Source organism: Pipistrellus hanaki (assembly GCF_964339955.1).
Source record: "Pipistrellus hanaki genome assembly, chromosome: 4".
NCBI classification, from domain to species: Eukaryota; Metazoa; Chordata; class Mammalia; order Chiroptera; family Vespertilionidae; genus Pipistrellus; species Pipistrellus hanaki.
Window position 1 is genome coordinate 100,245,397 of NC_140506.1, and position 25,207 is coordinate 100,270,603.

The window sequence follows — 25,207 nt, forward strand, 5'->3', positions numbered from 1 at the left end:
GAGACCTGTTCCCACGGTTTCACATGCCTGTGTACGTGTGCAGATACACTGCATTGGTTTTTTTCTTTCCTTTTTCTTTTTTTTTAAATTTTTTATTGATTTTCCACAGAGAGGAAGGGAGAAGGATAGAGAGCTAGAAACATCGATGAGAGAGAAACATCGACCAGCTGCCTCCTGCACACCCCCTACTGGGGATGTGCCCACAACCAAGGTACATGCCCTTGACCGGAATCGAACCTGGGACCTTTCAGTCCACAGACCGACGCTCTACCTATCCACTGAGCCAAACCGGTTTTGGCAGCTTTGGGTTTTTTCAAAGCACAAGTGAAATAACTGTTACCGTGCATACCCCACTCTTCCCCAGTCACCGTTTACCTCAGACACGTTTCGGCGGCCTGGGAGCTGTACGGGACCAGCCAGGGTGCCGGACGGGCTGCCTCACACCGCCGGCCGTGCCCGCCCGCAGGGTCTCACCTTGCTCGGGAGGGAACGGCAGCTTTCCCGCGTGCAGCGCCAGCTCCAGGGCCGAGTCCTCCTGAGTCACAAACGGCTCGAGGTTCAGGGGCAGGGACATGATATACTGCCCGATCTGAAACAGAGGCACACAAGTGACTGCGGGAGGCACACCTGCGTGAAGACAAAGGATGGACAGACACACTGCCACCCCTGGGCAGCTCAGGCCAAGTGCTCCCGTGTGTGCTAACACCGCGCCTGGCCACACTTCCCGACACCAGGCCCGGCCCTTCTCCCGGGGCCTCAGTATTTCTGGAACGCGCTCAGCACACGCTCTCCTCCAATGCGGAAACGGACGCCCAAGTGCTCTGGACACCTTATGGCACTTGTACCAGCCCCAGTGACAACTGCTCACAGATGAAAACCAGGAAGACACTGTCCACAAGCACATGGCCAGCAAGCCCTGCCAGATCTGGACCAGAGTGTCTGCCTTGTAGGCTATTTAAACAGGTGAAGGAAGTAATTTTTTTTTTTGGGGGGGGGGGGAGCCATTTATGATTATAAATTAATTTGAAGGAAAACTATATTGTTTTCATAATACAAACTCTAGGAAATAATGGCGGTGGGGATTGGAAGCGGTGAGAGGTGAGGCTCCAGGCCTTTGGGACAAGCTGTGAGTAAGTAACACAGTGCCTGTCAGCACTCGTCAGGTGCAGGCGGCGGTCATGGTGAGTATGTTATAGATGCCTGTTTCCATGACTACTCAGACCTGTTGTGTGTGTTAAGGTAAGTATAACATAAGGTCGATTCCCAGGTTATGACAACATATTACATTTTAACAAGGTCTGTGAGCCTATTGCTGCTTGTTTTGGCTCCATATTAATTCCAGACACCCGTCTCCACTGAGCGTCACAGGAACTCGGATAGCTTATCTACACAAGCATCTACCCGCGGCAGGGCCTCCAGAGAGCACGGCCTCCGGAAGTTAACAGACTCCAAAACTTCCCGCCCCAGGGACCACATGCCGACTGCACCCTCGTCCCCAGCACTGCCCGGGGCTGGCTGCAGTGAGCCTGCGCGTCCGCAGTCCATCCGGCTCACAACCCCGACAGCCTGGCCTCCGTCTAAGGGGCCACAGTGCTTTCCCCGTTCACACACTGAGTGTGGTTTTTCACAGGAGCCAGGAAGTGGCCCTCAGCTCACCAATAACCACCACTGAGATTTCTGCCTAAAGATCCCAGCAGGTCCCTCCCTCCCACAAAGTCGAAGGAAGAGAAGGTGCTGATTTCTGGGCCGGGATTCTCCCCGCAGCAAGCACTTCCTGAGCCCCTGCTGTGTGCAGACCCCCACCCCACCCCCAGGCATGTTCTGTGCTTGGCGCACTGTTCATTGGTAGCCATACCTTTGGCTAAATTCACAGACCCAGTTTTATTCAAAATAAAACATCTCCCTCTCTCTCGCATCCCCGTCACCTTTAAGTTTTTCACGCGTTTTCTCGTTTCACCCCTTTGGAAGGCTCCCACAGTTCTGCACAGGTGAGGGCATTCGTTATAAAATTTCAATCATCTGACATTTCAAATTTTAATTCCTCGGCCTCCGCTGTGGGCTCGCTTTCTCACAGCTCTGTCCCTATTCCCTCTGGAAGTCCCTGAGGCAGCGGTGCTCGCCACGGCCGCCTTCACAAGCTCTGCTGATGCCTGTGCCGCAGCTCGGCAGCTCGGGAAGCACGGAGAACTCCGCCACTGCGTGGCCGGGGCCATGGCTCCTTCCCACCGGCACCAGGAGGCGCTCACCTCACTGCTGAGCAATGAAGTACTACTGAGCGATCCACGCACAGAGCACCTGGTGTCCTACCAAGCTGCCTGGGCTGGGTGTGCGCCACCTCACGCACAACCTGCTCTGAGCACGCGCCTGCGCAGTGCGTGCCCATGAGTGCTCCTTCCTCGGGTCCGGCCGGAGGCAAGGCTGGGCCTGGAAACGCAGCAGCCTCCTTCCTCCTCCGCACCTTTGAGATCAGTAACGCTATCGCTGCTTTCAGCAACATGCTGTCCTGTAGTGATTTCACTGGGATGCATGTCTGGTTCTAAATATGAGATTGTTCCCACTGGTTGTATAGACCAACCACATCCTAAGTGTCACAGAGCAGGAAGTCGGGTAACACCTGAAAACAGAACAATGGCTGCCCCCTGGGACTCGCGCACTTGCAGTGGACAGAGTGGGATGCCATCCTCTGCCAGTGGCGTCACCAACTCCCAACGCACAGCCTCTACATTACAAGTGCAGTGTGTCTGCAACAGTCACAGCTTATGTGGGGGAAGGGGGTGAGAGCGGGCGGCTCCCCCATCCGACCTTCCCACTGGACTCTCTGATGCCGCAGGTACTGACGCGCCTCCCATTAGGGAGGGGGAGGGGAGGCAGCGTGCCAGGTTTGGAAACCAGTGTGTAAAGTCCTAGACATGGATGGCCCGGAATCAAAACCCAAGGCGAGGCCGGAAAGGCTGTGACACCCCCGGGAGGAGCACCGGCAGCTCTTACGTTGCTGATGTACTCCAGGGGCGTGAGGCTGAAGGTGGGCAGGGCGTCCGTCAGGGTCTCTCCAATGCCCGCGGTGCTCCAGCTCTGGGGGAGAGGAGGTCAATGTCAGCACAGGCAGCACTGGAGAGGGAGGCCCCGAGGGCGGGCGAAGGGCGTGGTCCCACAGGCCTCACCGCTCAGAGCTGGCAGACCAGGGACTTCCCTTCTTTCAACCATGACCTTGAAGCCCGCACAGAGGAACTCTTGCCTTCTGAATGCCTGTGGGGCCACGAAAGAGTGCCCCCCTCCTCCGCTGGACTATACCCTGGGAGCCAAGGCCTTCTTCCTCCCTCAGAAAGTGAAATGAATTGGCTGCTTCTGCTCTAAGTTTTCCTACTGGGGGGGGGGGGGGGGGGCGGCAACAGGCACAAGGTTGCTGGGCGCAGTAGCCTCACAGGCGCTCTGAAAAGGTGAGGACACCCCAAGTCTGCCCAGCAACCACACCTGGGAGGGAGGCTTGGTAAGCCCCTTAGGAGGCAGGAATATCCAACCGCACTCGCCAATACTCTGCCTAGCTGAGCTCCTGCTCTCCCTTCTCCGCCCTCTGGGCCCGTCCTCTGGGTTCAGAGCTCAGCGGGGAGGGGAGGCACGCAGTGCCCACCCCGCTGCCGTCCTCTGTGCTATGTGCGCGTCTGGGCCGGCCTCGGCACCAGCACACCCTCCCTCATCACTCCAAGTGGGGATGTCTAAGAGTCGCTGTGTGAGCCTCACAAGTCGCCAGCACACATACGGTTACAGAGCTCAACTTGGCACACCCTCCCACGTAAATCTAGTTTTTTCATTCCACCTGAGTCACCCTAAAGCCAGCCTGGAAAACAAGGCCGCTCTGGCTGACTCCTGGAGTGGCTCCCGAGGTCACGCTGCGGCTCTCAGTGCCACCTGATGCCGGTCCGGTGGCCTGATCCTAAGTACCGTTCTGGGAAGCCAGTGACCACATCCGCCTGGCTTCCGCCCAAGCTCAGCACCGTCCCCCATGCTCCCGAGCACATGATCTGCTGGTTCTCTTCACTCTAGACAAGTTCTTCTCTTCCTCTCCCGTCCTATGATTCCCTAAGCTCCGTGTTCCTGCCTGAGAACCCTCGCTCTTATTTCCAAACACCCTCCCAGCCCAGGGAAGAAACGCCCGGTCACACACAGCACCAGTGCCCGTGGCGTGCTGGGCTCTGCAGAGCAAAGAGATCGCCCGCACGCATCCACTCGGGCTCCCTCCTCAGGAGGCCTCTGGCAGATGCAATGAATGTTCAGAAAAGCAAGAGCTGAGAGCGCCTGGAGAAGGGGCGGGCCACAGGATGTGTGAGGTGACAAGAGAAGGCTAAGAGAAGGCCAGGCTAAGAGAAGGCTTTACTTTTAAGAAATACACGGCAAAGGGCGGGGGGAGAAAAACAGAGAAAAACAGCTGGCAGGCAAGGAAGGGAACGCATGGAGCAGAAGAGGCGTGTTTTAGGGGGGCGAGGTGGACCGGGGTGGCTAGCTGACATGTGGAAGCAGGTGCTGAGGACTTGGAGCTCAGGGTCCTCTTCTCTATTCTGCACGTGTGTGAAAATTTCCATAATGAGACGTTTTTCAGTAGACTATCATCCTGGCCCTAGGGAGCTCAGAAAGTTTTGGTTGGTGAGAGATAAATTAGAGCAAAGCTTTATGAAGATTAATGCAGCAACTCTGAGGAGGACAGGATGGGAGGCAGAGAGAAAGCTCAAGAAACAGCTCAAAGCGATGAGGCCTGGATCAAGGCTGTGGCCCTGGGAACAGATGGGACACACTTAAAAGCACAGCCCCGACCAGCGTGCTCCGTGGTCAGAATGCAGGCCTGTGCACCAGGGGTCAGAGTTGAATCCCAGTCAAGGGTACAGACCTGGGTTGCAGGTTCATGCCCAGACCACTGTCAGGGTGCTTGCGGCACGCAACCAATCAATGGGTCTCTCTCACATGGATGTTTCTCTCTCACTCTTCCTCCTTCCCTCCCTCCCACTGTCTCTAAAAAAGCAGGCAGAGAAGATGGTCTTGAAGAGGGCACCTGGGAAATGCTAAAAGTTATTTTTTAATTGTTCAAAATTTATTTAAACTAGAGGCCCAGTGCCTGAAATTTGTGCAAGGGGGAGGGTTCCCCTCAGGCTGGCCTGCACACGCTCACAATCTGGAACCCCTCCGACATTCCTTTCACAATCCTGGACCGCTGGCTCCTAACTGCCCACGTGGCTTCCTGCCTTATCGCCCCAACCACTCACCTGCCTGCCTGATCACCCCTAACTGCTCACCGGTCTGCCTGATCGCGCCTAACCACCTCTGCCTCGGCCCCCACTGCTGTGGCTTTATCCAGAAGGACATGTGGAATGACGGCCGGAAGCTGGTTCAGTTGTCCGGACTAATTAGCATATTACACTTTTATTATTATAGATTTTCTTCAAAAAGGTTTTTCTATCCATCTGTTACCAGGTAACAGCTAAACCTCAAAAATCTATTTTGCAATGGGATAGAGTGTGCGTTTATATTCCTGTCATGTAAAAGGGTGGTACAATTGACCAGCAAACATTAAAAACAAACATTCAATGACCAGGGTTTAATTTTTAAATCCTTAAAACCAGAGTGTTTGCCTCTGTGCTGTGCTTCCGTGCTGGCACAGGCGGAGAGCGCCTGCCTCCACGCCCACGCCAGAGGCGCTGTGCTGAGGGCCAACCTAAGGCCAGAGCCCGCAGCCCAGAAGCAATCCCAACAGTGAGCTCGGATGCAGAGGGGCGGGCAGGTGGGAACTCCACACCCGGCCCCATGGAGAGCTAAGAGGGAGAATGAAAATTTCAGAACAGGTGGTCACGGTTTTCTGCTTTCCCCAATAAAAATAGCAGAGGAGCTGTGAGGATGCTGAACCTTAGCTCTCAGGGCCGGTGAACCAGTGTCAACATCTGTCTCAATGGAGGGGTGAGCTCTGGCCGATGTGGCTCCGTTGGCTGGGTGTCACCCTGTGTTCCTGGTCAGGGCACATGCCCGGGTAGTGCATTCATTTCTGGACAGGCTGTGTATGGGAGACAACTGATCAATGTTTCCCTCACTCCCTCTCCCTTCCTCTCTCTTTCTTAAATCAATAAAAACACAGAAATAAATAAAATAAAATGGCAGCATAATCAGCAGAGACAATGACTTTGGTCTCTCATAGTTTTCATAATCTTTTTTTCCTTAACCTTGGAGAGATCTTGGAACTAATTTCTTCTTTTCTTGTTTTGGTTAATCCTCACCCAAGGATGTTTTTCCCCACTGATTTTTAGAGGGGTGAAAGGAGGGAAGAGGAGAGAAACATTAATATGAGGGACAGAGCAACTGGCTGCCTCCTACATGTGCCCCTACGGTGTCTGGGGATGAATCCCACAACCCAAGTACGTGCCCTTGACCAGGACTCAAATCTGTGACCCTACAGTGCACAGGCTGGCCCTCTAACCACTGAGCGTACCAGCTAGTGCTTGGAACTAATTTCTTTTGCAATGAAGATACTAGTATCTCAAATTTAAACATTCCTTTGGTTTTCTTTATCTTCTTTTTCTAGTTAAATTCAAATAAAATTCATATGGCATATGTTTTATTTTTTAAAAAACAGCCTGGCTGTCCAACTGCCCTCTCTCCTGTGGTGCCTGCTGTGCAGCCTCTGATGTGGGCAGGTGGGGAGAAGTCTGGGTGGATGCACCAACGTTCACACTGCTTATTTCTAGGTGTTGGGATTCTGCAGGGATTTGTTTTTTCCTTCACACCTTCCTTTATTGCTTAATTTCTAAAAATAAATGAAGGCATTTAAAAAATTCTCATTCCTCTTAAAAAATGAGAGCCCAGAAAGAAAGAAAACCACCTCTTGTGAAACATCATCTACTGGACTCAATTCTGTCACATACAAACCCTCACCTGATCCTTACGTGTCTGTACGGTGAGATCACCGTGTCCCATTTTAAAGATGAGGAATGCGGTCACAGAGGAAGTAGCAGCCTCAGCCTGTGACCCAAAGCCATGCACGCATGGCAGTGGCCAAGGAGAGAGAGACTGGTCACCACCATCCCTTCACTGCGCTGGGATGGCATGGTGTCTTCCACCCTCACCCTGCCCCAACCGTGCAAGCAATGTGCAGTCTGGCTGGAGCAAAAATGTCATGGCACTTTGCACAGACAATTCACTTTTAAAAATCACAGAATTCCAGGGGGAGGAAGAACCCTGAAATTGTGCACCGGCAGTTCAACCAGGTCTTTTCATAGACGGAGACTGAGATGTGAGAGGGGCCGAGACTTGCCACGGTCACCGGTGAATGCTTGCTGCCCGGCCTGTGTGCTTTCAGGGAGGCAGCGGAAAGCCAACAACTTGTAATTGTGTCAAACTCGTTCTTGCTGCTTCCGAAAAGGATGCCCTCGTTATTAAATCACCATAATTGGATTTCCCCCAAAAGACTGTGTTTTAAAAAAGTGCCAAATCCTAACAGAATTGAGGACATGGTGAGATATTAACCAGGGGATGGTCCCAGGACCCAAAAGGAAAGCGATGAGCTCGGGACCAGGGAGGACGGCACCAGGAGAGAAAATATGCCTGGTGGGCAATTCCTGGAGAAGGAATCGGGACAACCGGAGAGAAGCGAGGGAGGGGAGGAGGCCGGGAGGAGCGGCCTCCGGCAGAGCAGAGCCCCAGGCGAATCTGGGGGGCAGTCCCCTGAGAGAAGTCCCAGAACCAACCCTCCCGAAAGGTCTCAGCGAGATGAAAACCATCTCACAAGACACTTAGCTCCTCGGACCTGCCCGACCTAGCCAGAGCCGGGCTCCTTATCCCCGTGGAGGGCACGGCCACGCTCCTGCAGGCTGAAGTTAATCAAGCAAGAGTAATCACCCGAGAAACAGCCTGGGACACAGCATCACGGTGACCGCAATTAAGATAAGGAGTTCTTGCCCACAGTGAGCTGCCTCTGTGCAGGGGGGCTGCTTGCTGAACGCAGGCCCCTCCTGCAGCTCTGGGGGAGCAGGGATGTTCCTGGGAAGAAGGCAGGGCGGGTGGAAACTCACTTCCATCTTGGGAATGAGCAGCAGCTGCTGCTTGATGCGCAGGAAAACCGAGTCGAAGGCCAGCTGGTGGGCCTGCTGGTTGAGCCGAGTCAGGGCTGCTCGGGAGGCAGAGAGCAGGTTGTGGTTGCCGGACCCTTTCTCCTAGGACAAGAACACGCAAAAGGCACTGTTAGGCCCTGCATCCAGCCCAGGTTACTGGCTAGTTACACACTCTGAAAAGTCAGAAAGGAAAACAGTGAGGGGGTCCCAAAGCAGGACCCCTGGGCACAGGCCCCGTTAGGAAGTCACGGCTCCACCCAGAACTGCTGGCTTGGAATCTGCAGGTGCTGGAGCCCAGCAATCACTTCTCAAATCACTTTTCCAGGCGATTCTGATGCAGCTGAGCTATCCCAGTTCGTGGGCTGGCAGTCCAGGAAAAACTGACCTGTGATTGTCCCTCAGGGATAAGGGAACAGGGAAAATCCAATCCGAAGTGTCATGTATAAGCCTGAGTGACGGATGAAGCCCTGGCCCAGCGAGGTCAGGCCAGTCACACTGGGCTGTACGCCAGTGTGCACAACCTGCGCAAGCCCAGGAATTCCACCAGCCCGAGAGTGCCGAGATGGAGAATGGAGCCTTCGTTTTGCTATTATAAATGAACTGATTACAAGCAGCAGAAATAAATCAGATCAGCAATAAAGATAAGCGGAGCTGCTGTGCCCTAACCGCAGAAGCAGATGACTGACCTGCAGAACTGCTTGAACAAGGGTTTGTCACGCTCCAGTGCAGTCAGCTGATGGGCCAGGGTGCAGGGACCGGGGGTGGGGGGGGGGGGGGGGGGGATGATGCTGGGATGCCTGTGACCTTCTGGGAACCGGGGCTCATTCGCAGGAAGCTGTGAAACTCGTTCATTTTGTTGGGAGGTCCTTCTATCCCTGGGCCCCAGGGGCTTAAGCTCCAAGGCAAGGGCAGCTTTGTGGCAGACACACCGAGACTCTGCAGCGCCAGTGAGCAGGGCGCTGGCCCGTCCTCATCTGCCTCCTGCAGGAACTGGCACCACGTCAGCGTGTGCTGGGCCGGAGTCCACCTCTTGGGGCCCGGCCCACCAGCAGGCAGTTCACAGTGCGCCCCTGACACTCAGTAAAAAGGGTCCGGGAGCTGCTGAGGGCTTAACACTGGAGGGAAGGACAGCAAGCTCATTGGCCGCAGATCAAAAGCCATGTGCTCCAGCCTACCTTTGTCAGTACCGAGGCTCCAGCCACCCGACTCCTACATCAGTTGTAATCGGTTCCAACCCAGTCTAGTGCTGAGCCCTCAAAGCCACGACATTGAGACAGAGATGGGGCAGCAGGACAGGCCACGAGCCCACGCCCACACAGGGCCAGAAAGCCAGGACCAGGGAAGGTGAGTGACATGGAATGCCATCAGGCTGGTCTCATACCTTGAGGGTGTAGAGCATTTCCATCAAGCTGGCGTACTCGGCAGGGCTGTCCTTCTGGAGGTAATTATATTCCTGCCACGGGTTCTTGGCAGAGCTCTTCCTGTCCGTCAGGATGCTGTCCTGAACCCCGCTCAGGCTCCTCGGGCTGTAGGCGTCAGACAGGTACTTCCCGGCTGTGGACAGAATCCTGCAAGGACAGTGGGGAGCCCAGCTCTTTGTACGGAAGTGCCTTCTTGAAGCATTCAGACTGCTCCTTCCTCCCACCCAGGACATCTGAGGCAGGGACACTGGACTCCTCGCTCATCAGTGGACTCAGGGCCACTTTATAAGGAAAGGGAGGAGTGCGCAGGCTCAGGCGCACAGCAGACACGGGCGCTGCTGTGTCCTGATGAGCACTCTCTGCTCCAGAAGATGCTGTCTTCCTGACAGGACGGCAGCTACAGGGCTCATCCCACTGCAATCGGGACCCCGGACACTCCTGTGTGGGCCTTCCTTCCACGTGCCCATCACTGGGCAGAGTAGGCAGAGCCCTGGGAGCCGCCAGCACCTCAGTCCCAGGGACGCTGGCGGGGCCGTGGGACAGCTGGTCCCGGAGAGCTGACAGCAGTAGCCTGCACGCCACCCCCCAAAGGACTCGCCGTCACACACAGTGCCAATGTCAGTGACGTTTACCTTTGTGGCGTAGGTGCTGGGCCCTCCCTGATTTCCCAGGGAGGAAAGTGCTCCCGAAGACCCTGGTGCTGTGGGGAGGCTGGAGCTCTGTCTCCAACAAGGACGACCTGTGGGGACGCTGAACAGCCTCCACCTGGTATTGCCTCAGCCCAGCGTTATCCTCCAGCCCACACCCCTCAGCGGGGCCGAGTGATACAAACATTCGTAACCAGGAGAACAAGCATCGCCAGACATCCCCAACGGGCTCACCCACCCCCGCCTCCCCGGCCTTCCCTGTGGAAAACTCTGCCTCGGACACGCCGCCTTGGGGTTGCACTCGGCACTTCCCCAGAAGGTAATCCCGGGAGCGGCACTTGCACACCATCGTGGGACAGGCCCTCCTGAGGAGCCTCTGCCGCCGAGGGCATCACCTGCCTGTGGCTGGGCTGCCCGTCCTGTACCTGCCAGGCTGCGGCCGTCCCAGCTGCTGCCCTACTCCCAGGGCGTCTGGGCTTCGGCAGCCTCCCTCCCTCCAGCCCTTCCACATGCCACTTGCTCTGTCCTCCTTTGGTCAACAGAATGAGCTTTCCAAGTCACCCCGGGCCCCGTGCCCAGGACACATCCAGACAAGCCGGGGCAGGACACCCAGCCTTCCGTGGCCGGAGCCTCCTCACCCGCTCCCCCCCCAGCCCACACGCACATGCCACGCTCACCCTCAGCCCAAAATGCTGCCCTGCTCTGTGCACCTGGGGAAACCCACTCCTCCTGCACACGCTGGTCCAGGGGCTTCTCTGCCATGTCCTTCCTGGCAGGCCCCCCAGGCACCAGCCTCCCGCTGCCTCGGCCCCTCGCCTCTCCGTGGCATTTATCAGCATGTCTCATTTCTCTCCCACTAGGTGAGGCTGTGCTTCAGCTCGGAGTCCCTACCACCTCGCACAGTCCCTGCGTGTGATTTTTATGATTATCTCCTGAAAGCCAGGTATGCCCTGCGTGGTGACAGGAGGTGGAGGCTGCGCAGCTCGCCCTCTGCAGGACTGGCAGCGGAAGCTGGCCTCACCTGCGGCCCGAAGTGAAGAGCAGCAGACATGGGGGGGTGTTTCGAGGACTAGAGGTTACAGTTTAAAATGTCAGAATCGTGCGGTTTATAATAAAAACCAAACCTGATATTAAAAATTCTCAAATAACATCGCTCCAAGCCCTAGGAACTAAGGGCACGCTGCCTGGCCCCTCCATCCAGACACAGGCCGTCTCCATCAGTCTGGTTCCCTGGCCAGTGTGCTTCCTGGTCCTGTGAGCTCACCCATGAAATGGCACTGGGCTCCCTCACTCTTCAGAGAAATGCTCTCTCCTAACGCATGGCTCAGCTCCATCCTGGGACCATGGCTGAACCCAGCCACTGTCCCTAAGCTCAGAGGTTAATGGGGTCCATCTACTGCCTCAGTTCACTTCCTTTTCATGAAAAGTTGTTCCCATCCCTCAGACATGGCAACTTGAAGTTTAGATTAGATTCCCCAAACCCAACTGCCCCACGGCACTACCGCACCAAAACCTGCCCCTGCTGAGAACACCACCGCTCAGAAGAAGGTGGCGCCGGCAGGTGCAGGCGGGCCTGGGCAGGCCCACGCTCCGCGCCTAGCTGCCCTGTGTCAGAGAAATCCTCAGAAGACAGGGAAGCCACCCACATACCCACCAAGATACGAGTAGATAAAAAAAAAAAAGTGTGGTACATGTATACAATGAAATATCCCTCAGCCACTAAATAGATGAAATCTTACCATTTGCAACATGATGGACCTAGAAGGCATTATGCTAAGTGAAATCAGTCACAGAGCAAGACAGATACCTTATGACTTCACTCATACATGGGATCGAAAGGAAATAAAACAGAAACAGACTCACAGATACAGTGAGCAAACTTCCAAAGGGAGAGCATTGGGGAGCGGGGGGCGATAAAGGGGAGGGATTAGGAAGTACAGATGGGTAGTTACACATCAGTCAGGGATGTAAGCACAGGATAGGAAACTGTCAATAATACTGTCAGCGGTGTGTATGGTGCCAGGTGGGCACTAGGAATACCCGGGGGAAGACTTTGTAAAGTATGATTGTCTAACCACTATGCTGTGCACCTGAAACAAACACAAAGTAATACTGAATATAAACTGGAGTTGAAAAATAAAATGTTTTTAAAGAGAGGGAAATCCTTCACGTGACACCCAACTTGGTCCTGCTGTCCCAGCCCATAAGCCACAAAAACACCCCCTCCTCCGAGGAAGGGGTCTAGCCACGCTTCCCCTGGGTAACGGTGTTCCCAGCGCCTGCGGCAGCCCCCGAGGAGGGTCCGTGCTCCGAGTCCGGGCTCTTCAGGTGAGGCTGGCGGGAGGTGAAATAGGCTGCGTGGGCGCTGCCGCACGCACGGCCTCGCTGACAGGAGCACAGATGGTGACTGTCGCGCTTTTCCGTGTCCAGGCTCCGTGCTTCCAACATGATGCCAGCTCTTACAGAGGCCCCTAGGCACCCCCAGTCTGTTCTCCTCTCTCACACCGAAGCTTGATCCAGGCTTTCAAGCCCTCAGCTCATCCTTTATCTGTCATGGCCCCATCATCTTCCTAACCAGGTACTATTGGCCTTCATTAGAAAATTGAGAAGCGTGGCTGGGTGGCTCAATTGGTTGAAGCGTCTTCCCATACGCCAAGAGGTTGCAGATTCAATTCCCAGTAGGGGTGTGCAGGAGGCAGCCGTCAATGCTTCTCTCTCATCATTGATGTTTCTATCTTTCTCTAACCTTGGGCAATAAAAACGCATTTAAATATAATGTATACATACAATCTCCTCAGGTGAGGATTAAAAAAGGTTAAGGAGAGTGTGTTCTGATGTGGAGAGATGAGTCCAAGGGCATACAGAGTCTGTGAGAACAGGCAGCGCGAGAGTGAGTCGGTCACCCACTCCGATGGCTCAGCTGATGCCCAACTCAAACCCCCGCCTCACAGTTGTATCACCGCAAACACAGCTATTTCTGTAGACAACTTCTTTTACTTATAAAGTTACACCGGTGCCGGATTCTATGAGCGCTTGTGGGGAATCAGTCTGAACGGCACAGTGGGCGACAGAAGGCCCTGGCAGGGTCAGAACAGAGAAAGGGCACAGGCTTCTCCCAGGCCCCCGCCAGGAGCCCTCCATGAGATCACCCCCGGGCAGCACAGACGCTGCCGCAGCACCCAGAAGGCAGGCTGGCTGGGTGAAGCCTGATTTGGGAGGCTGCCCCGGGGGACTTACCACCACTTACAAACACCACTGCCATGGGTAAATTCATTTTCAGTCCCAATAACTAACTTACAAACAAGCAGTGGAACCCAGCCTATTAACAATTTGGAGACAACATGCACTGCTTCCTCATATAGGCTGAGACTTCCAAATTTAATCCAAGTTATCTGACCATTGCCAAGTAGGTCAGAGCCTTGACCTTTTTGGGTGCTCAATAAACGTTTAATAATGACAACAATGACACCTTGTACCTGGGTACACACGGTCCTTGAACTCTGTGGCTTCAGATTTGACCATAAGCTGTTGCTGCTGTGTACTGTGTGCTGTATGTTGTGTCAAGTTCTTCCCAGAAAGAACTCAGGGTCTCACCCCAGCTCTCACCTACCTGTTTGCTAGCTGCTGCTCGAAGTCCCCACATTGCCTCAAGAGCTCTCCGCAGGTGGCTATTATCCTACACAAAACAGAAAGCACTTAAGTTCAAGTATCTGGAATGCCAACATTTACAGCACAAACAGTGTCTCATTCATAAAAATTCTAACTATTCACTCCTTTGGTGGAATGCTGGGTTCTGGGAAAGCAAGCTAACCACTTGACAGCCTTCCAGAAAGCTGCCTTAGTTGGTGATTAACATAAAAGGTACATACAGCCTCTTCTATCCCTAACGTCACAGGCCCCTCAGCTGAGAGTCACAGTTCTATCCAATGTGATCTCAAATAACTTTACATGTTCAACTACTCAGGTGCTTTTGGGCTTGTCCTTGAGAAAATGCACTGAAAATACTCCGAATCTAAAATTTAAAATCCACAGTTTATTATTTAATGTTTTTTAGATGCCTGCCATTTGTTGGGCATAGGAGATTGTCTTGATACTAGAAAATTCTCTCTCTGACCACCTGAAAGGCAGAGATTTATCCACTTGTTTCTCAGAGGTAAGTCTGAGTGATCATCAGATTTGTATTTAACCATCTTAATTTGCAAGTAATTTTATGCTAGGCTCCTGAGTCTTTCAACACCAAACTATAATGCAGGACAAATCCAAGGATTAAAAACATCTTAAGACTAGTTAACTTTTAACTTTCTAAAAGTGCCTGTCATCACCAGGCTATCTAGGTATTCCATCGTAAGAAAGGTTCCTGAGAAAGTGAACAATTCCACTTGCCTCAGGAACAACGGAACAGCCTGTCCACACCCTCTCTGTATTCCAGGCACACAGCTGGCAGGTGTACTGGTAGCCTCTAGAGCCCTAAATCTCATCAAAAACTTCCAGTTTAGATCGGAGCCCCTGAGGGGATAACCCAAATGGTGCTGGGAGGTCCTGTATCCACTGTGACTGAGGGGGGCTTGGAGCTGCTCAGGGGCCACTGCATGAGACCACGAGTCCCAGGCACCCTGCACACACCACCTCGGCCACAGGTCAAGAAATGCAAGTGGAAAAAGAGCAGCTTCTCTTTTCAGCATGTATATCCAAGAAGAATGATTTTAAGGAAAAGAAATGTCTATGTTACTTTTCATCTCAGCCTAATGGCATAGCTAGCAAGCCCCTGGGAATGGCAGAACCATAGCACAGCAGAGAATGTATGGCCGGCCTAACGGGGACTGTGGCTACCAACCCCAGTGGGTCCTGTGTTTGGACAATGTGGGCCTGGTGCTTCCAGAGATCCCTATTTGTAAGTGACGTGAGAAATCTGGGTTATGTTAAATCAGGTTTTTCATATAAACGTTAGCAACATTTTGTAATGCTGTGATCGAACCAAACATGTCCATAGGTCAGATCTGGCCACAGGCCAGCAATCTACACTCTCTGGCTGGACATATCAATGGCCAAACTGATCAGGCTGCTGGGGCAACAGGTGTCTATCTACTGCCCCACAGGCCACACCGGCTGTCTCAGGAGCGGGCTGGAGGGGCACCCTCATGGCCAGCACAGCCAGGCAACACTGCCCGTCATCTAGCACCATGGCGCCCAGGCCCAGCCACAGGAGCCGGTGCTAGGCATCTGCCACAGTATCTGCTCTAAGTCCTAGGTCTCTAAGAACTGTAGGCTAAGGGGAAAATCTTAAACCAAATGTAAAAATGTAAGTTATCATAGGAGAAGAGTTTATAAAGAGCTTGTAAAAATATTTTTGAAGCAAGAGGAGTCTTTTTGGTGTTTGTTTAGCTAGGTTGGGTTTTTATTCATGACTTTTTTTTAGAGTCTCAAGTATTTGCTTTAAAAGAAATGCAGTAAAAGAGAAAAAAGCCGAAACTGGTTTGGCTCAGTGGATAGAGCATCAGCCTGCGGACTGAAAGGTCCCAGGTTCGATTCCAGTCAAGGGCATGTGCCTTGGTTGCGGGCACATCCCCAGTAGGGGGTGTGCAGGAGGCAGCTGATCGATGATTCTCTCTCATCGGTGTTTCTAACTCTCTACCCCGCTCTCTTCCTCTCTGTAAAAAAATCAATAAAATATATTTAAAAAAAAAGAGAGAGAGAGAAAAGAATGACCCCTCACGAACACACTTGTCATTTATATGCTCCACTGCGTGTGTCGATGCAGCCTGCATGAGGCACATGCTCCTACTGCATCCCCACGTCACCTGATGGAGTTCTGAAAGGCAGTCCAATCCTCTTGAAAGAGGGAGTTGGGAGGAATGTCATCCAGCTTGCACTTCTTGCGTATCGAGTGGAGTGTGCTGGTGAAGTCAGACACATACCTGTGGGGAAGGGAAACAGGCACAGGGCTGTGGTCATAAACTCCTCAGACCTACAGACTCCTGGGTTACAGTCTGGACCAGGGCTAATGACCGTGAGAGCACCTGCAGAGGCTCCTTCCCAAGGGCGAGACAGCTCGTAAGCCTGCAACAGAGGCCTTCCCACCGGCAGCAGCTTCACCGACTGCTTAAGTGAGGGGAGGGGACAGCGCGAAGATCACGACTCTGGAGACCAGCCAGGTGAAAACCGAGGCAGGCAAATTACTCCCTTGTCCTAACAGAGGCATTCTTTGCAAGTTGGCTCAAAGAACTGTTTAAAGCCTCAGGGACCCACTATAACACCTGACTGTTACCGGGATGCTATAAGGCAGTTAATTCCCTGGTGCCCAGGGTACTTTTGCTGCACTCTAATCTCTCGAATTTGGACTAAACACCCATCTCCAAGACAGGAAGAGCCCGACTTCAATGGCACAATTACACCGGGTTCAACGTTGAAAGCCCCTTCCTCAGACTGTGCAGCCCGCTCCCACTGCACACCGTACCCCTCCTCCCAGCACATAGGTAAATCAAGCGCGTATTGAAGCTGTGCCCATGTTTCTTGTTGTTAGACTGGGAGCGCTGGGAGGGCAGGGACTGTCCCACTGTAACTCATAATCGTATCCCCAGGAATAGCCGAGCTGGCACAAAGGAGACGCCAGCCCGGCCAGGGTGGCTCAGTGGCTGAGTGTTGACCTATGAACCAGGTCACAGTTCGATTCCGGGTCAAGGGCACATGCCTTGATATTTCTATTTCTCTCTCCCCCTCTCCCTTACTCTCTGAAATCAATGAAAATATATTTTTAAAGTAAAATAAAATAAAGGAGACACCAGAAATAAGCCCTGAATTAACACCTGCCTACAGGCCTGGGCAAATACCTCGGTGTTTCTGGACCTGTTTCAAACGGCCTTACTCCTCACCCACAGAGACCTCTAGGATCTCTGCTGACGGGCCCGTCAGGGCCACAGCAGCTTCATTCTGGCCCAGACCCTCAGCCTTCCCAAACCCTGGGCCTCGTGTTACAGTATCTCTGTTCTCCATTATGTCATCCAAAGCTGTTATCACAAAGTACCCCCCCCACAAAAAAAAAATAAATACAGATTTGGAGAATTTTATCCTAAACTATAATTACCGTAAGAGCTAAAAGTAAACTGACAGTATCAAGGTTATAAAGTATTTTAAAGAAATATCACGATACCTTAATTTCCTCATGCTTTTAATAGTTCCAAAATACACCTGACGAGAAAGGAAACTACTAAAACTTAATTACTGACTTAAGTTACTTCATTGGCAAATATATGGCGAAGGAATGAGACTTGACTGTGTGAACACACCATGCAATGCACAGATGATGTATCACAGAAATGTGCACTTGAAACCTATATAACCTTATTAACCAACATTCATAAATTTTTTTAAAGAATTTCAAAATTTACGGCAAAGTGTTTTGTTGGAAGTTTTTTAAAATGGACTTAGCGGCGCCTTCTGAATTGCCTCGGAGTGTCATGACGCTAAAACAAATGAATCAGTAGACACGTCTGACATGAGCGCTGTGGGGTGTCGATTTTAAGGACAGTTCTCAGCACATGCACGGTGAGTGCGTGGCCCGGGATGCTCTGAGCACACAGCGGGGAGCCAAGAGGCTCCTCCTGAAGACCTCTGGCACCTGTGGCGGCACAGGAGCCGCGCCTGTTGCTTCCCAGACCGCAGGCTCCACTCTCGGAGTGAGGAGAGCGAGACAACGGCTCGGCCCAGCCCCAGGAGCACGTCCATGTGCCGGAGAGAAAGGCCATTCCAGGAGCCAAGCAGCAGAAACCGCTTCTGCCCAGCCCGGCCCACAGCGGCTCGGCTGCCCCATCCACGGCCTCCCCTTTACCATGGAGAGTCCTGAGACCCAGATCTTGACAGCATCTTCCCTTTCCACCAAGACAGTGACAGCTTTCTTGGGGAAGCAGCCCTGGGGAGGGTAAGCCTCCAGGACAACATGGCAAAGGATTGCTGAGGAACTGCGCTTCAGCTGGAGGAGGCAGACAACTGTCCCACCCTGCGGCTGACAAACACCTACGAATGCATCCAACATGCGTGCTCTGCAGACGCGCAGATGACAGAGGCCTGGGGGTGGTGAGCAGACCGGTGTGCATCACCTCTCCCCAACCTCCCGTGCTCTCACGATCAGCATTTCCATGTGTCTCTGCCATGTGACAGCCACTGCCTCAGGGGCTCTAATGACACTCTCCCTGATAGCCACAACTAGGAAAGGGGATGCTTCACCCCCTCAGAGGAGACACCCAGACTCCTCGAGGAGCGCTTACCCACCCAAGGTCCCGACCAGTACGTGTCAAAGCCAGGATCTGAACCAAGGTGACCCCAACTCCAGGGCCCACGCTTCCATCACAGCTGTAAACCCCGAATTCTCTGACACCTTATCAGCTGCTAAATCCTGCATCATCACCCTGGTTCAAATTAGGCCAGTCTCCTCCTGCGCCTCTTCGTGCTCCGCCCTCCATCCCTGCCCTCTACTGAACACTGTTCCCCTCAAACCCTGCACAAGTCAGCTTCACCCTGTGTCCCCGATTTTGTAACATCAGCTGTCTTAGCAGCTTCAAAATCTCTCCGAAGAGCAAGTGATCAGTTTCTAACACAGGTGTGTTATTTTTTTTTTAATAGTCAAAATAACCAATAGTAGAAGTAAGAGTAAAAGTGTCCCTAACAAGAACCGGGAGAAGCAGGGCACGAGGAGGACTGGCCTGAACCAGCTCACACAGTGTGAGAAGCAACACACACGGGAAGTCTGGAGGGCACAGACGACTAAGAGCTGTGTCCACAGCTCGTCATCCCTAATGAGGAGGCCTGAGAGTCAGCAGAATGGAAGGAAAGCTTTCCATTTTTTATACCTTTTCTTTTTTTAAAAAATTATTTTAAAGGCGTTATTTTTGTTTTACAGTAAAATTCGAGATCTCAAAAAAAAAAATTTCTTTCCACCCACCAAATCCCAGTTGGTGGCAGAGAAGAGATCAATTTCTACTTGATTAAACTTGTCGCCAATGCTTCTCTTTCTACAGGAGCACCTGGGCCCATCTGGTCGCACGTCTGTCTGCGAGCAGGACACGTCCTGCCGAGGACATGGCCGATGCTGTGAGCGGCCTCAGGAGTGCTGACTGCGGCGTGAGGGGAGCACGGGGCTAAGGACCCTCAGCGCTCCCAGGGCATGCTCAGCATTTCTGGAATGACAAGAGCTCCCTAAACTTTCAAAATCAAACACCATTCGGTCCAATAAAAGGAATCACTTGAGACTGAAGGCGACTGGATTCCAGAGCAGGCCACGGGCAGGCCTCCTGGAGAGCCCGAGAATGCACTTGTCTCCAAGCCAGACTGCCTTCTCAGGGACCATCAGAGAACTCAACCAGACCCTGCTTTTTCCTCACTTGGCTTGATTTTAGTTTCCCCTTCTTTTCTTCCCACGGCTTTATTGTGATACGAGTCATACTGTGATATGACTCACCTACCACACAGTACACCCACTTAAGGAGCACAGTTCACCGTTTTTTAGTGCCGCCATCACCACAATCGACTTCAGAATATGTTCATTGCCCCAAAGACATCCCTTAACCTTTAGCAATCATCCCCCTTCTCTCCCAAATGATCCCGTCCCCCAGCCCGAGGCAGCCACTGGTCCGTTTTCTGTCTCTAGGTTTGCCTATTTGGACATTTCATTTGGAAATGTCCAAATAGGCAAACCTAAAGAGCCGGCCTTGTGGCTGGCTTCTTTCACTCAGCATGATGCTTACATACTTTTTATTTATTTTTTATTACCTAAGAAATATGTGAATGTGCGTTTGCTCCTTCTTAAAAAAAAAACAGAAACTAAGAAATAAAAATAAATCCAGTATGACCACCACGCTAGTCCTTCCCCATCTCTCCAAAGATAACCAGTCTTTTGAGTTTGTTGTCTAACCTTCCACACATCGGGACTCAGCAAACTTTCTGTTATGATCCAGATCTCCTAGGGTTTGAGAGTCATGGGTCTTTGTTCTAACTACTCAACTCTACCTTCACAGTAGAAGGCAGTCACAGACCATAGGTAAGTGAAAGAGTTGGGTTCTGTGTTCCAATAAAACTTTGTTTACAAAAACAGATGGCAGGCCAGATTTGGCTCATGAGCTGGAGTTTGCCAAACCCGACTTTACAAAAACATATAATGCATTTCAAAGTATTAAAAAGAAAAGAAAAGAAAAAAAAAGACCCAGAACGGGGGATGGCACTATGGTTTTGTACATGAAGTTGTGCTAGAATACAGCCACACCCATTCACTTATGTGTTATCTACCTCTGCTCCCAGGACAGTAAGACAGGTGCCACAAAGGTCTGCATTGACCATGAGGCCCGAAAGCCAGTAATTCTTGCCATTTGGCCCTTTGCAGAAAAGGTTTTCCAAAACCTGATACAGAAAATATACCCTAGATTGTGTACATTCCTTTTACGTAAAGTAGGAGATTTTATGTATTATTCTGCAACTGGTTGTTATTCCAACTATGTTTTTGAGCTCTATCTATGTTGGTGCGTGTAGACACAATTCATACCCCAAGTGCTGCATAGAGTTCCCTGTGTGAATACACCACATCTCATGGAGCCATTAATGGACATTCAGCTGCTGGAGTGCTCCAGGGTTCAAAGCAGGCATATGGGACACACACATTTACTGGGGCAGATATTGCGGGGCCCCCGCCCCCCATGTGGCAGCCCAGCCCCCTCAGCCCAGCCTTACTTGGCAAAGAGGGATTTCAGGGCTGTCAGCAGGCCACAGGTTCCCAGGCCGTTGGTGAATCGGATACATCTGTCAACAGCTGCGGATGCCAGGCCAAAGAGCTTGCTCACAGAATGGCTCAGCTCCTGCACGCAATCAATGACTTCCCCATGCTCCTGGTGGGCAAATATGGACAAACACAAGCCACCTCAGACTTGAGAACAAATAAATAGACAACACTGAGACGGGAGCCTTTCAAACCTCCTAATCCACGATAACATCACTCAGCAAGGACATTACATATGCAGTCCCCGCTGCGGCTGGTGTTGCTCAGTGAATAGAGCATCAGCCTGCAGACCAAAGAGTCCTGGGTTCGATTTCAATCAAGGACATGTGTCTTTTTTTTTTTTTTTTTTAAATATATATTTTATTGATTTTATACAGAGAGGAAGGGAGAGAGATAGAGTTAGAAACATCGATGAGAGAGAGTCATCGATCAGCTGCCTCTTGCACACCCCCTACCGGGGATGTGCCCGCAACCAAGGTACATGCCCTTGACCGGAATCGAACCCGGGACCCTTCAGTCCCCAAGCCGACGCTCTATCCATTGAGCCAAACCGGTCCCGGCAAGGACATGTGTCTTAGCTGCAGGCTCCTCTCCAGTTGTGGCCCTGATCTGAGACCGTGCAAGAGGCAACCAATCAATGTGTTTCTCTCACATCAATATTTCTCTGTCCTGTCTTTCCCTCTCTCTTCTTCTACTCTCTCTAAAAATCAATGAAAAATTATTGTCGTGTAATTAAAAAAAAAAAAAAATGCATTCCCCAACTAGGATAGCTGTTCACCAGCTAAGTGGCCAGCAAGATCACAGAAATTAACTCCTGGCAGAAAGGTGCAATCAAATCCTGACATTCACCCTTACATTTTCATCCCTTTCCCCTTTTCCTGTGATTAAAATGGCATCTTTCTCTCCTATTCTCAAACTAGGACTCAAATTCTCTGTATCAGACTCTCCAAAAGAATGCCAGGGAAAGAAAATGCATCCTTAGGGGGCCAGCATGTCACTGAAGCAGAACACTTTCCAGATGCATCCCAGGAAAATGGAACAGTGGTGCAGGAAGGAGGTTTAACTACGATGAGATCTGTTCTTAAATGTCAACTCACCTCACACCAACCTTAACACCTGCTGGAGACATGACCTTCCCCTCCAGTGCCCCCAGAGCCCTGTCTGTAAGCGCCTGGCTGATGCGCCCCTTGCTCATGTGCCTCAAACAAAAGATGGCCAAAAATTTAATTATCCCGGCCGGTGTGGCTCAGTGGTTGAGCCTCAATCCATGAACCAGGAGACAACAATTTGATTCCCGGTTAGGACACATGCCCAGGTTGTGGACTCAATCCCCAGTAGGGGCATGCAGGAGGCAGTCAGTGATTCTCTGTCATCATTGATGTTTCTTTTTCTCTCTTTCTCTCTTGCTCTCTCTGAAATAAAAACATTTTTTAAAATATTAAAGCACCAGTTTGCTCAATGGTTAGAGTGTCAGCCTTCAGACTGGAGTCTCGGGTCAGATTATGGTCAAGGACACAAACTTGAGTTGCAGGTTTGATCTCTAGCCCTGTCTGTGTGTGTCTGTATGGAGGCAACCAATCAATATGTCTTTCACATCAATGTTTCTCTCTCTGTCTCTCCTCCTCCTTTCCATTCTCTCTAAAAATCAATGGGAAAAAAAACACCTCAAGGGAGGATAAACAAAACAAAAAGGAATTATTTAAAAAATGTTTATCTAGGAGACAATCAACTTATCGCCACCAGATGGAAGCTTCCCGTGTGGCTAGACTGCTGTTGGAGATTTGAAGCAGAAAACTGGGAGTGCACATCTGTGGTCTCATCTTACATTTGGTTCCCAAGAACCCACATGGCCCTTAAGGCTGGTTTTTGCACGCCTGTCCCATCTCCGTGCACACCTAAGGCTAGCTCACACCTCTCCAAGGCATGCCCTCCCCCACCCTTGCCTGGCAAACAGAATGAGCTAAGCCACCAGTGGGGTGGGGACATTACCAGAGGCACCGCACTGATCTGGATGAGGAGATTCTGGGCTTCCATCTCGCCGTACCTGAGCTGGTAGGGCTTGTACGGACCGTACACGGCACCCACCAGCTCCATGACCTTCACCGGGTTGTGCTCCTCTTTAGGGAACAAGAAGGGAGAGGCAATCAGGAACAGTCAGCAGTCAGCCCGGGACCAGCTACTGGGCCCTCCATTTCATCACAGCCCGCTTTTACTGTCCCTGGGAGCTGCACCAGTCACATCTTGATACATTTGGCTGTGGTGTACTGTTTGTCTAAGAAGCACTATTAAAGCTCTCACCCCCTCACTCCAATAGCCCACTGTGGTTAAGAACCCCTTCACACTGTACCTGAGAAGTAAAACATCATTTGAAGTCAAAAAGAAAAGAAAAAGAACACCTTCCAATGCTGCAGAGCCCGGGCGCACTCTCCGGGCTTTGCAGAACAGGTGCTCACACAGGGGTCCCAAAATGCCCATCTTCAACACACAAAATGTAAAACTTCCAAATCAAAAATTTACATGACACAGCAATTCAACTTCTCTGATCACCACTTACCCAGTGGCTTTGGCATCCATTGATAATCTCTGCCTGAATAGACTACATTACTGACCATAAATGGATTTTTTTTTTTTTTTTTTTACTCAAATCCTCACTGAGGATATGTCTTTATTGATTTTTAGGGAGGGGGAAGAGAAGTGGGGAGGTTAGGGAGATGGGAGAGAGAAACACCAATGTAGAGAAACCTCTTTCGGTTGCCTCCCACATGCACCCTAACTGGGAACTGAACTGCAACCTAGATGTGTGCCCTGTCTGGGAGCCGCACCAGGAGCCTTTGGGCATAGGACGTTGCTCTAACCACCTGAGCCACCCGGCCAGGGCTCTTCCTCACTCTTAAATATGAACTCATGAATTTTTTTTTATTCATTGTGTTTTCAGCCACTACTGTCATTATTCATTTTAATATTCAAATTATTTCAACTATGGTCAGTGGCTGCTCCTTCAGGTTGGCGCCTGTACCTTTGTGATATGTCCCTATTAGTCTGAGTGCTTTCTTGCTTTTTGACACAAAATGTTCCAAGAACCAATAAAAAGATATAACAACTCATAGCTATAAAGTGGCCATTAAACATTTAATGACATAAGAAAATGCTCCTTATATTAAGCAAAAAAGAGAATATAAGATTTAAAAATATACACACATATGCATGTGTGTGCATATAAAGTATTTACATGTATTTATGAAAAATGTGTCTTTATATTTGAATTACTGGGGGCAATACAGAATGTTGTAGTGACTCTCTCCGAGTGATAAGGTTACAGATCATTTTTATTCTCTTTATTTTTATGTTTCCAAAGGACTTTTACATGAAAAAAAAAAACCTTTTTAAAACTCGCTTTAGGAACCATTAGAGATCGTACCCCACTATGGCTGACTACCGAAGCACTTCCCTCCTCATTCCCCCTTCCTTCTCTCTGAACGCTGTCCAGGCCAGGGAGGAAGGGCGCCTGCCCCTCGCGCACGTGCCCCCCTCGGCTCCAGCAGGACACACGGTCTCCACACCCGCTCCGGCCCCTGGAAGGGCCCCCCCGGGCCCCTGGGAGCGGCCACGGCCACAGCGCCTCTCCCACAACCAGACCTGACCAGTGAGTGTGCCAATGACACCTGAGTCACCAGGAGCCTGAACAACAAACATACTTCCTGGAATGTCCAAGGCAATTATATGCCAGGGTAATTAAAGAGAATAACTATTAAAACAAGCTGAGCTGGTGACACAGTAGCCACACAGCACAAGCAGCCCTTCCTGGAGCTATTTCCGGATCTGACAGCAGCATGCATCAGTGTCCGTGGTGCCTAAGAGTTGATGGTGCTTTAGGAACAGGTGGGAACCGCTGGGGATGCGCGGCACCCTCAGCATCGTGTGCCTGAACGAAGACAGGACGTGCCCTCCTCTCAGATGGCAGCGGGGAGCGCCTTCTCCCTGTGGCCACCTTCAGTCCTGACACAGCATCCCTGCTCAAAACTTGTTGTCACAGCAAAAAACTCCTCTGAAACCTAACTTTTAGGTTGAACTGCCTGAGGTGATATGATTATTTAAAAGGATGCGAACACTGCCCCGGCCTGGGGCTCAGTTGGTTGGGTGTCATCCCGTACACCAAGGAGGTCGAGGGTTTGATTCCCGGTCAGGGCACACTGAACCTGACTGCAGGTTCAATCCCGGGGGGAGGGTGGGCACGTGTAGGAAGCAACAGATCAATGTTTCTCTTTCTCTCTCCCTCCTCATTCCTCTCCCTCTTCC

The 25,207-nt window shown here is 51.5% G+C and overlaps 1 protein-coding gene across 5 annotated transcripts in view; it reads right to left on the reverse strand.

Moving 5' to 3' along the window:
* COG7 (component of oligomeric golgi complex 7) overlaps window positions 1-25,207 on the reverse strand; it is a 55,746-nt gene that overhangs the window by 2,804 nt on the left and 27,735 nt on the right. For 4 of the 5 annotated variants that reach the window (XM_084882716.1, XM_084882720.1, XM_084882718.1 and 1 more), the window contains 8 exons: window positions 22,901-23,028; window positions 20,866-21,020; window positions 15,951-16,067; window positions 13,763-13,828; window positions 9,466-9,652; window positions 8,046-8,186; window positions 2,989-3,072; window positions 475-589 (listed from right to left, as the gene is read on the reverse strand). In XM_084882716.1, the coding sequence (XP_084738842.1) occupies window positions 475-589; window positions 2,989-3,072; window positions 8,046-8,186; window positions 9,466-9,652; window positions 13,763-13,828; window positions 15,951-16,067; window positions 20,866-21,020; window positions 22,901-23,028 (993 nt within the window). The remainder of the gene's footprint in view (window positions 1-474; window positions 590-2,988; window positions 3,073-8,045; window positions 8,187-9,465; window positions 9,653-13,762; window positions 13,829-15,950; window positions 16,068-20,865; window positions 21,021-22,900; window positions 23,029-25,207) is intronic. The other variant, XM_084882717.1, reaches the window with a different exon arrangement.